This window comes from Triticum urartu, chromosome 6, assembly GCF_003073215.2.
Source record: "Triticum urartu cultivar G1812 chromosome 6, Tu2.1, whole genome shotgun sequence".
Taxonomy (NCBI): Eukaryota; Viridiplantae; Streptophyta; class Magnoliopsida; order Poales; family Poaceae; genus Triticum; species Triticum urartu.
In genome coordinates, this window is record NC_053027.1 from 61,992,959 (window position 1) to 62,008,576 (window position 15,618).

Sequence of the window (15,618 nt, forward strand, 5' to 3'; positions counted from 1 at the left end):
GGGGTTGTTGCGTATGGGATAAAGGGGACTTGATGCTTTAATGCTATGGTTGGGTTTTACCTTAATGATCTTTAGTAGTTGCGGATGCTTGCTAGAGTTCCAATCATAAGTGCATATGATCCAAGAAGAGAAAGTATGTTAGCTTATGCCTCTCCCTCATATGAAAAGTCCAAACTAGTGGAGATCTCGTTCATTTGGAACATAAAAGTGGCCACGGCGCGTATTGCACGCATGCATCTTCTGGCTCAAAACATCCGTATAGTGTCCAATGCTCCATCATACTGCTGAATAGTGCCATAGCTAGGTACACACATACACATCAATAATTAGGAAAATAATTACTATTCATTAATTGCCTGAACAAGTAGGTCAGGCACATCACACGTACACGTCTCGGCTAGACTGGAGTACAGCAAGGAACTGACAGTTCACTCACGCATACGGACGTGTGCATACATGTCGCATAAATATATATGCACACACAGTGTGTGTGCAAGGTACAGACATAGACACACTACTGAAATAACACACGCAGGCAACTTTATTTTATTTTTTTAGTAGCTCATCAGTATCGTATGAGCACTCCATCAACGTAGACATTAAGCTCCACACAAGCGCGTCCATGCATGCACGTAGGAAGGGTTATATATTGAACTAGTTGACACTGCATAAGAATAAGACATATATATTATGTCAGAGAAAATCACGGCAGATGTAACATGCTAAAAAAACACAATCGACCGTGTTTCTTAAAATATGAACTTAATATCACTGTTTTGTTACTATATATTCACTTCCTATAGCTCTTAAGAAAAACTATGCAGGTACGTGTTTGCTCATGACTTGTTTTAGTATTTGTCCTCTTTTTTGGGGGGTCATATTGTTTGTATTGTCAGAACCTTTTCTCTTCTGTACTAGCTTCGATGCTGGATTAAAAGTTTAAAACTACAGTAACTGTTTGGCCTGGTGTAAAAAACCGTTTGCTTTTTATAACGTGAAAACAGACGGTTATGGAGTAGCACCACATGGAAATATGCACAAGATCTGGACTAGACGGCTGCGCGAGAAGATGAAAAATGCATGCATTTGGATCAGGAGACCGAAAGGTTAAAACATACGTGTCGCAGTTGGTGGACATGCTGATGGGGAAGGGCACACTGACGCCGCACTTGCCGGGCACGCCGGAGACCTTGCCCATGTTGATGGACTTGATGCTGGTGGCGAGGCTCTTGAGGCACCTGCACGCTATCTTGCGGTCCGAGCTGCTGCGGGCCATGCCGTTCAGCCCCTGCACGCCGGAGCAGCACTCCTTGCTGATCGAGGACGCCCTCCCCGTCACGTACGCCCGTGTGGATGGACTTGATGCTGGTGGCGAGGCTCTTGAGGCACCTGCACGCTATCTTGCGGTCCGAGCTGCTGCGGGCCATGCCGTTCAGCCCCTGCACGCCGGAGCAGCACTCCTTGCTGATCGAGGACGCCCTCCCCGTCACGTACGCCACGCACGGCGCGAGCTTGGAGTCCACCTGCCCGCACGACAGCGCCGCCGAGGCCTCCCTGCCGGCCATCATCAGCACCACCGCCGCCAGGACCACGGCGGCCACCATAGCCTTGCTGTTGAGACGAGCCATCGATCGGTAGCTGCAAGCTAGTTCCTTAAGCTGCTAGCTAGCTAGCTATGGGTGATCAGATGAGTGTGGTTAAGCTGGTGGAGTGTGATGGTGTGGAGGAAAGGGTGTGGCGTGGAGGGTATAAATAGGGGAACGGTGAACATGCAGCAGGATTGATTGAGCAATTGATGCCCGTCGCTGCCAGGTCGTTGGCTGGTGGAGTTAATTGAGAAGGTGGATCCACCCTGCAAGTGCATGTACTCGCTAGAAAGTACGCTCGATCTCTTTGCAATTGGCATGTGTCTCTTTGCTTTTACTTTGTTTTTTATAACAGTTTTTTATAAATGTTTTTTGTGGGAAGAAAGTTACCGGTGGTGTGAACTTCTTGGTTGCTGCCCTGACCCTGAAACTGCCTCATGGCTCCACATATTCAACACAGTGTTTGGCTGCTCTCATGGAATTGTAACCATGACTGAGGGCATGTTCTGAATTCTTCCCACTCCATGCTTCTTCAACTCCAGGCGTAGATCCGGACAGAACATTTGGGCTCCGTGGAGTCAGCTTCACGAAGTGGTACAAGCCTGTAGTGCAAATTGCTGAAAACGAAGAAGCAAGGAGTTCCTACTAATTACAAGAGGATGCCGCCGCAAAGTACAAAAGACGATTTGCGAAACAACTCCCAGCCGCCTGTGGGATGCTTGCCTCGCTAGTATCCTGTGCGAGCGCACGTGGCCAGCCCTCCTCCACACAACGATACAAGGTGGGCTGCCTCCATCCGGCCCGAGAAAATTGGATATTTACCATTTTCAATACGTGGCTTCTCATCCGGCCCAAACTGGCACACAACAGTTAATAGGCTCTCAGCTGAGCCAAATTGTGAAGAGAAGTTACGAACACTGCCGAACGAATGGAATCGCCAAGTCGAAGCAAGCTCCAAAAGCTGGTTTTGTGAAGTTTGAGAAGCCCAGAGAGGCTCGGAACAGGCCCTGAATAGCTAGTTTTTGGGCGCAAGGGCCCCTTTTCTATCTCGATGGGCCATTGGCCGATCTTTGTTAGATAAAGAAGAAGAACAGTACAACAACATTCAACAGTTCAGGAGATCAGAGCCGCTGGAAAGAAATTACAAGGGAAAAACAAGAACCCTAAAACCACGCGACGCCGTGGTGACTAACTCCTCAGGTTAGCCACACATCCAGCGGATCTCCATACTCCAATATCCTCTCCGATTTGGTCTAGGACTCGATCAATGCTTACAAGGGCCTCTTTTCTATCTCTATTGCATCTGTCACCCATTTGATCACTTGATCACACCATGTTTTCCATCTGCTCTCTGCTAAGTCAATGAAAAGCAGCAATTGCTGGATCTTTCAAAATAAAATAAAATAACTACAATCTTCACGTCATGTTTAGTCCATTGTTTGACTGAGGTTACAGTCATCTTTTTTTCTTCGAGAAAACTTTCAATCTATTTCTTTAATCATAGCAGTATAACGGACACTAGAAATAAAAAAATTACATCTAAATCTATAGACTACCTACGATGACTACAACCACTATTGTGTCAGGGTACATCCACCTTCATGGATCCAATTTTATGAAGTCTTGAACCCATCTAAGGTAAGAGTGGGGAGGAGAAAATTTACTCTACAAGACAGAGCAGTGATTGTACGTGTACCAAGGCAGAAGCTCAGGCCACCGACTTCCTAGGGCCGAGTCCGGCAGCTCTGCGTAGCCAAGAGCTCCCAGGCTGAGATAGCAAGGACAATAACCTCCAGCAGATCAAAGAAAAGGCAGACCATGCATCTGCGCACAGGGTAGGGTAGGAATCAAACAGTCCAGTCGACATCTAAAGTGGTCTCCGGAATGTCTACTACGGCAACTGAACTTTCTACAATTCCGTAACCGAGCGGCACTTCCACAGTATGAAACGAAGTATTAATGCCTGATAGATCCACAACCTAACTGTTCATGCCTGATTTTGTTGGCCTTATTACTAATTCCATGTAGTTGTCAACTAGGAAGCTTGCGTCTCACAACAATACTCATCTCTGAAACATTGCAATATTGCTTTCGATCTATGCATGCGGGTTAGCATATCCCAACCGAGCTATCTAGCTGGTGAAGTAGATTGTCACCTCATCAATCCTCTACAGTAGCAGCTTTAAATTGTTTGTTAATTCGACACGTCTCTACATTCTTGAAATAGGCTTTCGTCCCCCTATATCAATATAGCAACGACTCGATACAATAGTTTGAGCAACGCTGGAGCAAACAGCACAAACATCTCCAAAAGAAAAGACAAGAGAGAAATAAGAAAACTAAGGGTGTGTTTGTTTGGGCTGCAACTTCTTCGGCTGCAGCTGCAACGGCTCCGGCTAGAAGGAGCGGTTGTAGTTGCTAGCTGTAGCTAGATGATTGGAGCTGAGATGCGGTCGTTTGGTAGTTGTGTTGTAGCAGCTGCGGCTGATGCAGAATCATGCTAAAATGACCCAAAAGCCCTTAATTGTTCTGTAAGTTGAGATTAAGTGCTGATTGTGGTGTTATAACTGTAAATGACTCGCTTAATAGCCATTTTTGCTACAGATGTCCATTTTCAAATATTTTAACTGAAATTACACTTGTTTGATGAGGCAGGTAGTGTATTTATACGAATTTGACATATTGAACGGAAATTCCATGGATCGATCTACATTCAGTTCCAGATAAAAATCATTTTTTCACAACAGCACCACGTAGCAGCAGTATAGCAGAGGCCAGCGATTTATCTCAGTAGGTTTCCTCATTGTTTGTGAAGCTGCAGAAAGAAACATGTGTATATTAAAAGGCAACGCTGTTCCTAGAAAAAAAAATACAATCTGATGAATGCTCAAAGTGATAACCCTTGCATCGATCTAAGGCACCATCACGCGAACACACACGCACAGAACTGAGCATGCACAAGCACGAAAGCGATGGAATCCCGCAACCGCTGCGCCCACTGAAGACTTCCACCACGCTTCAATGCCACTGAATTGCCGCGTACTAAGCAACACCTTTAAGAAGGACTGCGACAACAATGACGACGCTGCTACCCGGACGAATCCTAGGATTTCTCCTCGCACACGGAGGGAAGTTGGGGAAAGGTCCACACGACGCCCTTCAATAAGGATGGCGGCACCCACAGACGTCACCGCGTCGGTGCCGGCAAGACCCGAAAGTGATTTCTCTCGACCTCTCGCACCCACAGCTCAAGACCACCCGTCGGCTCCACCACACCCGTCGGCCACCAACATGCGCCAGCACAGTCAAGAGAACACCATCGTTGTCACACCACAGCAAACGTTGCTAGGCCGACCGGACCAGAACGAAACACCCGTAGATAGGGGTCGGTACTCCTGCGACCATGTGGGAAGGAACAACCTCCACTGGCTCAGGCGGTAGCAGACCGGACGCAGCAGTGGGAGCACACTAGGACAATTGCGCGGGCAGGCCCAAATCGGAACCGCGAACCTCCTGCCAACGTGCTGCAACAAACACGACACAGTAGCTGCCGCCCCCTCATGAGGTGCTCGCCGGACAAGCAAGAGACAACCCGTCGCAGCCCTAACCACCCCGCCCTGACCCAGATCAGGCCCAAAAGGGCCCAGAGTCGTCAGCCGAGCCGCACCGCCGCCGCCTGCGTTGGGGAAGGGAATGGGACCGCCACCGCCGGCCACGCAACGACATCATGCGAGCAACGCCAGGCCGTGCCCGCCGGCCGCATCGGTGAGAGGGAGGGGCACAAGGAGCTCAAAGAGGTGGGGGGAGAGGGGGGCCGCCCCGGTTGCCTCGCTCGGGGAGGCGACACGGGGGGTACGACGTCCGTCTCTGCATTCTTCTCAGTGTCGTTCTTCTTTTTCATATGCTCAAACTCACAGCCCATATATTGTTAAAAAGTGAAGCATGACACTACCCCACACCCCCATCCATCGTTTATCACTCCTTTCACTTCTACACGAATGCCTAGCAATGACGGTCCCTAAAAGCCTATCAATGACATGCAAGATTGTCAAGGACGCCCACCACTGATAACATGGCTTCAATGGCTGTGCATTGCCCACCACTATTATTGTCAGTACCTATCGCGAGCACTATACTTTGTCAAGCCAAAAGAAGATGAGCACTCATGGTAGTGTTTTTGGCTGCGTGGCAGCTGTTTACATTTTAACAGTAATATTATTGTTGTAGTTATATATAACACAATTTAAGAACATACTTTCAATGTTTAACACTTTCAGATAACACTACAATAATCGCATACAACATGTATGGTCTTTTATCGTAAAGGAAAATAATTTTGTTACAAACTTGTGATGGTAAAGAAATAAAAGTGACAAACTACATAATAAATGTTGCTATCACAAGAGGCAATATATAAAATGATGTCTCTTTACATTAAGAGCTTGCACATCCCAAATGAAAAAATACATGACAACCTCTGCTTCCCTCTGCGATACTTTTATGCAAGAGTCAATAAGGTTCATCCCTATTCCATTCTTAATTATTCTTCACTTGCTAAGCATCATGTGTTAGGGAAGGATCCACACACATATATCCAGTTGGATATAGGTAATCATGAGTTATTATTGTTGACATTATTCTCGAGGTAAATAAATTAGGAGGTGAAGACAATAAACCTCCATCTTCCTATGTGTCTGACAGAAATGTTTGTTTTGAAAAATATGCTTTGAGTGTTAGCAAAATCATATAAGACTATTTGAGTATGTGGACTTGTTCAAAAAAGCTTATACATAGACGTTTTTTGAAAATATGATGAATTGTAATTATTTCAGTGACTGAGAACACAGTTTGTTTGTTTTAAGAAAGTTTATGCTTCATACTTCAAAATTGTGAATGAATTGTTACTTGATTATGAGAAATTATATGATGAAGAATTGCTGCTATGATAATGATCATTATGCTTCTATGTCCGTATTTTATTTTATCAACACCACTCTCACTAAACATGTGGTCATGATTATTTGTTAGAATAAATCCGAGGCCACCGTCGATCATATGAGGACCAAGAAATCACACAAGCACGACACCGAGATTTGTTAACGAGGTTCACCGATATGGCTACATCCCGGGGCCTGACTATGGACGCTCCTTCCCATGACACCACTACAATACCACACCCGGTCGCCCTAGACGCTTGCACATGCCGTCGGCTTCCCCTGCGTTCATGTGCTATTATGTTGGCATAGGTTCATGTGCCTACCCCTCTATATATGAGAGGCCTAGGATACAAGTGTCTACTAGGACACAACTCCATATCCTATCTAAACACAATACTACCCAGAATCCAACTGTAACCTACCTTGTACACTATATTCGACACAACTCTAACAAACTCCACCTTGGCGAATATTCTCCACCACCTTGGATTCGTCCATGCGTCAAACTTCCATGTACATTGGACTTGAGCTTATCCCATGAGTACCGCTGCTACTCCAAAGACCCATATGACTCCACCTGCAACTTGTAGTCCCTTCTTTTCTTGACCACAGTCAACACTCGAGCAAAATTAAGTTCCTTGTTACTCTAGTTTGTGCTCCCAACTTCCAGAGTATCAGTTCAACGCCATCACACACTGATCACTGACCCGCGTGAAAGTGAACAACTCACATATTGGGTGTCACACATAAGATTTACCTGAACTCAACATCACGCTCTTTCTTGACCGTCTGTCTGAAACTTGAAGGAATTTCACGCTGCTTGTAGTCATCCCGAGTCAAATTCGCAGTTGTCTCACCACATGTATGACCACCAGAGCCCTGGCCCATCTCCATGTCCCATGCATACCGCAAGCCTCGCCGCTATTACCGCGTCAAGCCTCCGCTGTCCTGGTCGAGTCTCAAGGGTCCGAACCACACCACTCAACCCCACTGCAGAGTACCACCGATCATCACCGACCGGATGACGAGTTTCACGCTTCCATCAGACCACTGGGCTCCAGTACGAACTGCATGTCACTCATTTTCCCCCCTTGCTGAATAGCCTTCGATTCCCTGGATCGTTATACCGTAGCCCCTCAATCCAGCTCCACCTTCAACATGACTCCATGGTAGATGATCAGTCCACCCTCACGCCCCGTCGACTTCAAATTACGTGTGTACATCACCTTGAATCAACCCCGCATCATAGTCTTGTCGAAGCCGCACAAGCCCTTGGGCCCGTGCCACGTGTTTCCACGCCCAGAAGTCGGTCACCATCAGCATCACGCTCCTATGTCGTCGTCGCCGATCCCACCACCGTCTTCTGTACCAACTGACTTGCGTCGATCCTGCCAGACTGCCCAGCCTGACCCAGCCGAACTCGTACGACTGTATGACACGCTCAAGGCTCCCAAATCATCTTTCGTGAATCTCCATCTATCACATGATAATTCCATCTCAGCTGACATGACTTCCCGCAACGTCCTTAAGCATTCTTGTTGTGCCAACAAATCTTTCACTCTTGTCTGCCATAACACAAGGTTTTCAGTTTCGCGAACTTCTCCACCTCAAACCTGGTACCCGTTGGCGCCATGGTTATCGGTATGGCTGATCCTGCGAAAAATTATCCGGGCTATCAACGCGATGCCCAAGTACACAAACAGCCTCCGCGTACTAATAGAATTTCAACTAAAAAACCTTCTGGTCTTCTCACGTGGAGTCGCTCCTAAGCCCAACTCCGAATGCTAGCTTTTGCCTTGTCATGTTCTCCTTGATGGATGCTTAATACAACGATGGATCTTTTCTTTCTTTTTTTAGAACGAAGACGCAAGAAACGTCTGGCTTTAAATTAATAAAGCCCTCAGAACAGGCAGCATCCAAAGTACGATACAAATGATAAGAAAAGACAGCAACGGTCGAAACCCAAGTCAGGTACATGCAACCGGCCTATGCCTGAATAAGGTAAAACCAGTCTAAACACATAGACAACCGGCCGGAGAAGGAGCAGACCACCAGCAGCTTAGTGACGAGCAGCATTTTGAATCAAGCAGATCCGCTCCATGGCCTCCTGCATCCGCTCAGTGTCCCGCCATTTCCCCAACGGCATTCGGGTATGGAGGAACATGTGGCATTTGAAAATAATGTCAGCGGGGTGAGAAGGGAATTTGTGCTCAATAGTGATTTTGTTTCTAATAGTCAAAACAGACCATAAAAGTGCCCCTACGCATCACCATAACACTCGGGCATATCCACCCCATTTGAGCCCTAAGGATATCACGAAGCTCTCTGCCCGAGTGCGGGTTCCAGTTCTGGCCGAAGGCGTCCCAGACCGCACTCCAAGTGAACCGAGCTAAGTGGCAGTTGAAAATATGTGATTTGCATCCTCAGGCGCACCACACATCACACAACTGCCATCAGACGGCCCATTACGTTTATCAATATTGTTAGAGGATGGGAGACGGTCACAGAACATTTGCCAAAGGAAGATTTTGATTCTGAGAGGGATAGACACTTTCCATAGCCCCTAGCTATATCCAGTACCGGACCCTCCGTTAACTTAGCATAAAGCGACCTGACCGAGAACTTCCCGGAGCTCGTGAGGGACCAGGAAACCTCAACAGGTTCAAGTCGCAGCACAGCGCCGGCTAGCGCATTGCATAGCTCCTCCCAATAGGCTCGTTCAGGGTCTAGGAGAGACCACTTAAAGGAGATAGCTGGTGGGGAGGATCTAAGCGCGTCAGCAACGAGGATTTAGGTATTGGTAGCAAGTTAGTAGATGGAGGGGTGGCTGCGCCACAACGGATCCGCACCATACCAGTGGTCGAGCCAGAATCTCGTGGACTTGTCATCGTTCACACTAAGTTTAGCTCCTAACACAAAGGGTGGTTTAACAGCGTGGATCCTGTTCCAGAAGGTCGACCCTTTGGCCTTAGAAGTAAGAAAATTCCCATCGGGGAAATATTTCGCCCGAAGGATATCCGCCCAGAGCCCTTGCTCATTTTGGGAGAGCTTCCACAGCCACTTGGCAAGAAGAGAAACGTTCATAAGCTTGGAGTTAAGGATCCCTAGGCCGCCAAATTTCTTTAGACGACATAGCGCTGCCCACTTGACTAAGTGGTACTTCTTTTTGGATCCAGTTCCTTCCCAGAAGAACTTGGATCAAGGTGTGTCAAGCTTGGCATGAACACCGTCTACCAAGAGAAACATGCCCATGGTGAACATGGGCAAGGAAGAGAGATTGGTGTTTGTGAGAATAAGCCTAGCAGCCGAAGACATGAACCTACCGCGCCAAGGACTAACCCGGTTCTCCACCTTGCCATATAAAGGTTCCCACTCATGAGTAGATATGTGTTTGTCTGAGATAGGGAGGCCGGAGTACTTAAACGGAAAGCTCCCTAGCTTACAGTTAAGAAGGTTGGCTACATGGGATGCGATGGAATCATCCATCCCAAGGGCTATCCCCTCACTTTTGAGAAAGTTGATCTTACGGCCAGAAACAATCTCGAAAGCTAGAAGGATAAGCTTAATTGAGGCTATACTATGGTTATCAGGCTCAAAGAGCAACATGGCGTCGTCGGCATATTGAAGGTACGTGACACCTCCAGGGATGGGGTGTGGGACGAAACCGCGGATGTGACCGGCACCTTTAGCCTTATTGATCATGGCCAAGAGGGCGTCCACAACAAGGCTGAAGATCAAAGGAGAGGAAGGGTCTCCCTGTCTAAGACCTGCTTGTTGCGGAAGAAGTTCCCAACTTCTCTATTGATTGACACCGCAGTCTAGCCCCCAGAGGCTAGAAGCATGATACGATCGATGGAACCTGATGTCGGTGTCAAAACCGGCGGATCTCGGGTAGGGGGTCCCGAACTGTGCGTCTAGGCCGGATGGTAACAGGAGGCAGGGGACACGATGTTTTACCCAGGTTCAGGGCCCTCTTGATGGAGGTAAAACCCTACATCCTGCTTGATTAATATTGATGATATGGGTAGTACAAGAGTAGATCTACCACGAGATCAAAGAGGCTAAACCCTAGAAGCTAGCCTATGGTATGATTGTTGTTCGTCCTACGGACTAAAACTCTCCGGTTTATATAGACAGCGGAGAGGGCTAGGGTTACACAGAGTCGGTTACAATGGTAGGAGATCTACATATCCGTATCGCCAAGCTTGCCTCCCACGCCAAGGAAAGTCCCTTCCGGACATGGGACGAAGTCTTCAATCTTGTATCTTCATAGTCCAAGAGTCCGGCCGAAGGTATAGTCCGGCTATCCGGACACCCGCTAATCCAGGACTCCCTCACCTGACTCAAATCCCTTTCGATCCAGGACCTCGCAAATGAACTTCCAGTTCACTCGGTCGTAGGATTTTTTTAAGTCCGGCTTAAGGAGCACAGTCGGCTGCCGGGTTCGTTTTAGTTCGTGGACTATCTCCTGAAGCACAACCGGCCCTTCGAGAATGTTGCTACCTTTGAGAAAAGTCGACTGGTTGCGATTGATCACTCTCTGCGCAATAGGGGCGAGTCTCGTCATATAAGCCTTCACACAGATTTTGAAAGGAACGTTAATGAGTGTAATAGGGTGATATTGCTTAATCATGTCAGCCCCTTTGACCTTTGGGATTAAGCTTATAACACCTTAATTGAGATGCGAGATGTCAACAGTTCCTAATGCAAAGCCATTAATAATATCATAAAATAGATCTTTTAATGCAGGCCAAAACCGATGAAAGAAAGGCACTGGCCAGCCATCAAGGTCGGGGGTAGTATCGATCTTCATTGAGCCGAGAGCAGTATCAATTTCCTCGGTGGAAAAGCACAGGGCCATAAGATCATTTTCGGCCTGAGAAACGCGAGCATCTCCCCCCCCCCATATATCGGCTCAAAGGCGAAGGCGTTTCTCCTCAGTTGTTCCCAACAGATTGAGGAAAAACTCATATATGTGGGCCAAGATGTCCGCTTGGCTAACTAACACCCCTTGATCAGCTTGAAGCCTCAGGATCGAGCATTTCCCTTTACGACCATTGGCGTAAGCGTGAAAATATCCGGTGTTAGTGTCTCCCTTGGTAACCCACTTAACGTCGCCCCTACGACGCCAGTACTCCTCCTCTTCCGTGAGGATGGAGAGCACCTGGTTTTCTAGCGCGTAGCGATTAGCCCACTCAGCCTCCAAAAAGGGTCTGGAGTCTGCTTAAGCATCAAGGGATTTGATCTCATCGATAAGAGCTTCCCTTGCTCGCTTTGCCTCACTACCGTGGTTTGCCCCCCAACCATGAAGAAAGCCGCGTAAGGCCCCTGCCGCAGAGATCCATAGGTTCATTGGCCCCCTGAGGCGACCACACGAAGCAATCGCTTGCTCCCGGCGAGCGATGATGAGAGGAACGAACCCGTCGACCTCAAACCAGCTAGTTTCAAAATAGAAGCGTGGGCTGCGTTTGATCCTATCCTCCGCTGAGGCTAAGATAAACGGGACATGGTCTGAACCAATACGAGTTGCTGCAACAAGCGTACAAAAGGGGAAAAGGATTTCCCAATCTGACAAGACGAAAAGGGACACTACGGACTGGGGGCTAATTGTTTGTTTGTCCAAGTATATCTAGCACTAGTCCTAGCAATTTCCCGCAACACAGAATCAACAATTGCTTTATTGAAGAGCGCCACCCTTGGCCAGTCAATATAGCGGGTATTCTTATCAGCTGAGCGGATAAGGTTGAAATCACCCCCAAGAATGATAGGGATGTCTGCGGCTTGCTTGGTCCCATCCAGAGCTTGGATTTCTCCCAGAAAATCCACCGCACACGAGTGATCAGCAGGGCCATATATGCACCCGATCGCCTAGACAGCTAAGGACACTCGATGTTTGATCGTAGCCGAAATAAAAAAGGAGCCCGATTCCCAAGTTACAATATCACATACATCACGATTACAACCCAAAAGAAGCCCGCCCGAGTGACCACAAGAGGGAACCCAACCCCATGAGAAGCGTTGAAGGGGGTCGAAGGCCGCAAGATCCCTAAAGGAGAAATCAACTTTGATCGTCTCTTGAAGCGCAACAACGTCGATCTGTTCATGAGCCATATATTCTCTAAGCTGGGTACGACGGCCCGAGTGACCACATCCCCTAATATTCCAGAACAGGTATCACATTAGATAATACGGTTACGGAGGCGAACCCCTCTGGAGGTCACCGTTTTTGCGAGTCTTTTCTTGGCCGGGGCACGACTGGTAGAGGGGGTCGCTTCAGCCTCCCTGGCTTCATCCCCTCCACCCGATAGAACAGGCACCCGAGCACCAGGCCCAGCCCCAACTGTGTCCTGAGCTGACTCAACCACAGAGATGGCCTCCCTGGCCTTGGCCGCAGCCGCAGCCTCTGCAAGAGCCGCTTGGGCTTCCTCGCGTGCTCGAATCAAAGAAATAATCTCACCACCCTCCGAGCCTAACTCGAAACCACTATCATCCAGAATCGAAGCTAATTGCCGATCAAAAAAAGCATTCCGAATTTTATAAGAGGAGGGGATTACCTGAGGTCTCCAGGTTCTTGTCAGCAAGGCGAAGCTAGGAACTCTCCAGGGAAAAAAGCTCCCCCAGTGCCGCCTTGGATCTCGCACTTGGAACCTATAGGGTCACTGGGGTCGTCTTGGAGCGCTTGGCCTTAGCAGCCACACCCGCTGAGCCCAGTGCAGCCTGAAGATCACCACTTGCCGGAGCAGCCGGCGACGGGAGAGACAACACTGCAGGATTGGCCACCGGCCTCCGGCCTACCATCTTCTTGGGTGCGCGCCCAGAGCCACCAGAACTGCGACGGCTTGACAGGGGAGAGCGGAGGGGTCGTTCATTGAGCACGCATCCCGCATCGGAGCCCTGGAGTCCGGGCGAGACGGGAACAGAGGCAGCCGCAGCCCCAACCACCAGCACACCACCCACAACAGGCTTAGAAACAATAGCCACCATCATATTTGAGCCAAACTGATCAAACAACCGCTCCAGGGAACGGGCCATGGGAGGGCTGCTCCCAGCCGTATCCAGCACCGCGAGCACCCCAGACTCTGATGAATCCTTATCCGTAGGAGGAATGCGCACATTGATACCCAGCCGATCACATGTCTTAGTGTCAATGGACGTGTCAGGCATGCTGCCCTCGGGGTCTTCATCATGACACGCCATCTCCACATCATTGACTTGACCAACAGGGAGACCTCCCTGGCCCCCTTAACCATCCTTCTTCTGCCCGATTGGTCCACCGGCCCCCGAGCCAGGCGGGCCACCGCACTTATCAGAGGGCCGCAGAGGAGCGTCACTGGGGCCTGGCGCCGCTGGCCCATCCCCTGGGCGTTTCGGCAGCCGCTCCACCTCAACCTTGATATCATAGCCCTCATGGTTGACGTAGCCGTTCAACTTATCAAGAGCCTTACATCCAAACTTCATCCTCACCGGTCCCAAACGGATAAGGGAGAGCTCGTCCACCACAATAGGCCTCCCGAGCATCTTAAGCCCCTCCATCAGCCAATCGATGCGGCGGTGCTTCTTAGGAATGCCATGAAGGCGGATCCAGACCTCAGGCATTGAGAGAGGTACAATCTCTTCGTGAATGGAGTCACGGACCATAACCATGATGTCGTTGATAGAGAGGAAGAGCTTGCCACTAGATTTTGCCATGTGGAGCAGATCAGTTAAGGGAAAAATCATCGAGAAATCATTCTCACCGATCTGCCAGTCCCAGTCCCCAGCCACCATATGTTTTAGCTCTTGTTTGAGCGTGCGGAGCGAGAGCATACCAGGCTCCGCAGAGAGGATAGTGCCATTGATGGCCTTCAGATCAGTACCCTCATCCTCGTCTACGTCTTCACGCAAAGAGGGGGAAACTTGCATTAAGCTTGGAAATGGCCCGTCCGCCCGCACTTGAAGCACTCAGATCCAATCACTTCTTAAAATGGAATGGGCGCCGCCGCCAAACCCCGAGGCGCATCCGGTAGAGCCACCACCAAGGGCTCAGCTGACGCCCATGGTTTCTTGGCCAGCGGATCCCCGTGGCCCCCACCACACAAGGGATGCTCCTGCGGCTTGCGCTCGAGCTCGCGGCGCCGTTGACCCTGCTTGCGCTTCTTCTTTCTTTCCTGCTGCACCCACCAAGGCGGAGGAGGATCCCAATCCCCCTCGCGCCCGTAGGAGCCTTGACCTTGGTCTTGCCCATAGTCACCACCGTGGCCTTGCCCGAAACCGCCGTCGTTGCCCTGACCCGCAGCCCTAGCCCGCTGGTTGTGCTTGGCCTTCTCACGCAGCTCCTTCTCATGACGCCGCTCCGCCTCTGGATCCAGGGGCACCATGGGACGCTTCTCCGCCCGCCGATCGCCCATGGACATCACCTCGGCGAAGGAGAGGGTGAGGATAGGTGGAGAGGGAGAGGGAAGGAAAGATCTGGCGAAAGAGGCAAAGCGTCGCACCTCACTGGCAGTAGCTGGAAACCCTAGCGAAGGGTCTCGCACTCCCCTTCTCAGCGATATATAGTGAGTCACCACGAGCCCCCGAGCCACCTGCGAGACAGGCCGAGAAAAGAGGGCCAGCGGAGGGCCCGGTCCAATGTTGCCAGCCGAAGGCCCCCCAGCCCCTGCAGACACCGAGCCAGACACGGGCCCCTACGTCACCAAGCCAACCGAGGCCAGCCCAGGCCCAACAGGTGAAACCGAGCCCGGCAAATGGTCTAGAGGGGGATCATCGCACAGCAAAGCTAACCCTAGCCCAGCCACCGGCTCCACCGGCGTCTCCGCCGCCCGCAGCGCCGGAGAAGAATGGGAGGGGAGCGCCGGCCACAATTCCGGGACCGACACGCCAGAGCACAAAACCGCCTCCGGCACGGGAGCAGGAGACAACGGGCTAGCACCCCCACGGGCCCGAAGCCAAATACACCGGCGGCCGCAAGAGCCGAGCCATAGTCGCCCTCAATCCGCTGCCGCCCGGAGCAAAGGGCATCGCCGGTCGCCCTGGCCAGCGCCGCCCTCCGTCACCTGCTGGATGATAATCCCCAAGTGCATGGAAACATCGTAGCAATTCCCAAAGGTGGAAGT

At 50.0% G+C, this 15,618-nt stretch overlaps 1 protein-coding gene across 3 annotated transcripts; it reads right to left on the reverse strand.

The window, feature by feature from the left end:
• Window positions 1-326: 326 nt before the first annotated feature.
• Window positions 327-1,744, reverse strand: LOC125514493 (probable non-specific lipid-transfer protein 3). Of its 3 annotated transcripts, none has more exons than XM_048679834.1 (3): window positions 1,369-1,744; window positions 1,119-1,217; window positions 327-664 (listed from the first exon to the last, which is right to left on the reverse strand). In XM_048679834.1, the coding sequence occupies exons 1-3, from the start codon at window positions 1,626-1,628 to the stop codon at window positions 655-657; spliced, it is 369 nt and encodes a 122-aa protein (XP_048535791.1). In that variant the 5' UTR covers window positions 1,629-1,744; the 3' UTR covers window positions 327-654. The 3 variants fall into 3 exon arrangements, with proteins under 3 accessions (XP_048535791.1, XP_048535792.1, XP_048535790.1); XM_048679835.1 differs by having other exon boundaries at window positions 1,119-1,309; window positions 1,461-1,743; XM_048679833.1 differs by having other exon boundaries at window positions 1,119-1,249; window positions 1,401-1,743.
• Between the last annotated feature and the right edge of the window lie 13,874 nt (window positions 1,745-15,618).

Bases quoted from the DNA above. Each gene is read 5' to 3' on its own strand.
- LOC125514493 (XM_048679834.1), bottom strand. From the start codon at position 1,628: ATGGCTCGTCTCAACAGCAAGGCTATGGTGGCCGCCGTGGTCCTGGCG. The intron at 1,218-1,368 runs CAGCATCAAGTC...GAGCCTCGCCAC, and splicing joins TGCCTCAAGAGCCTCGCCAC to CAGCATCAAGTCCATCAACA.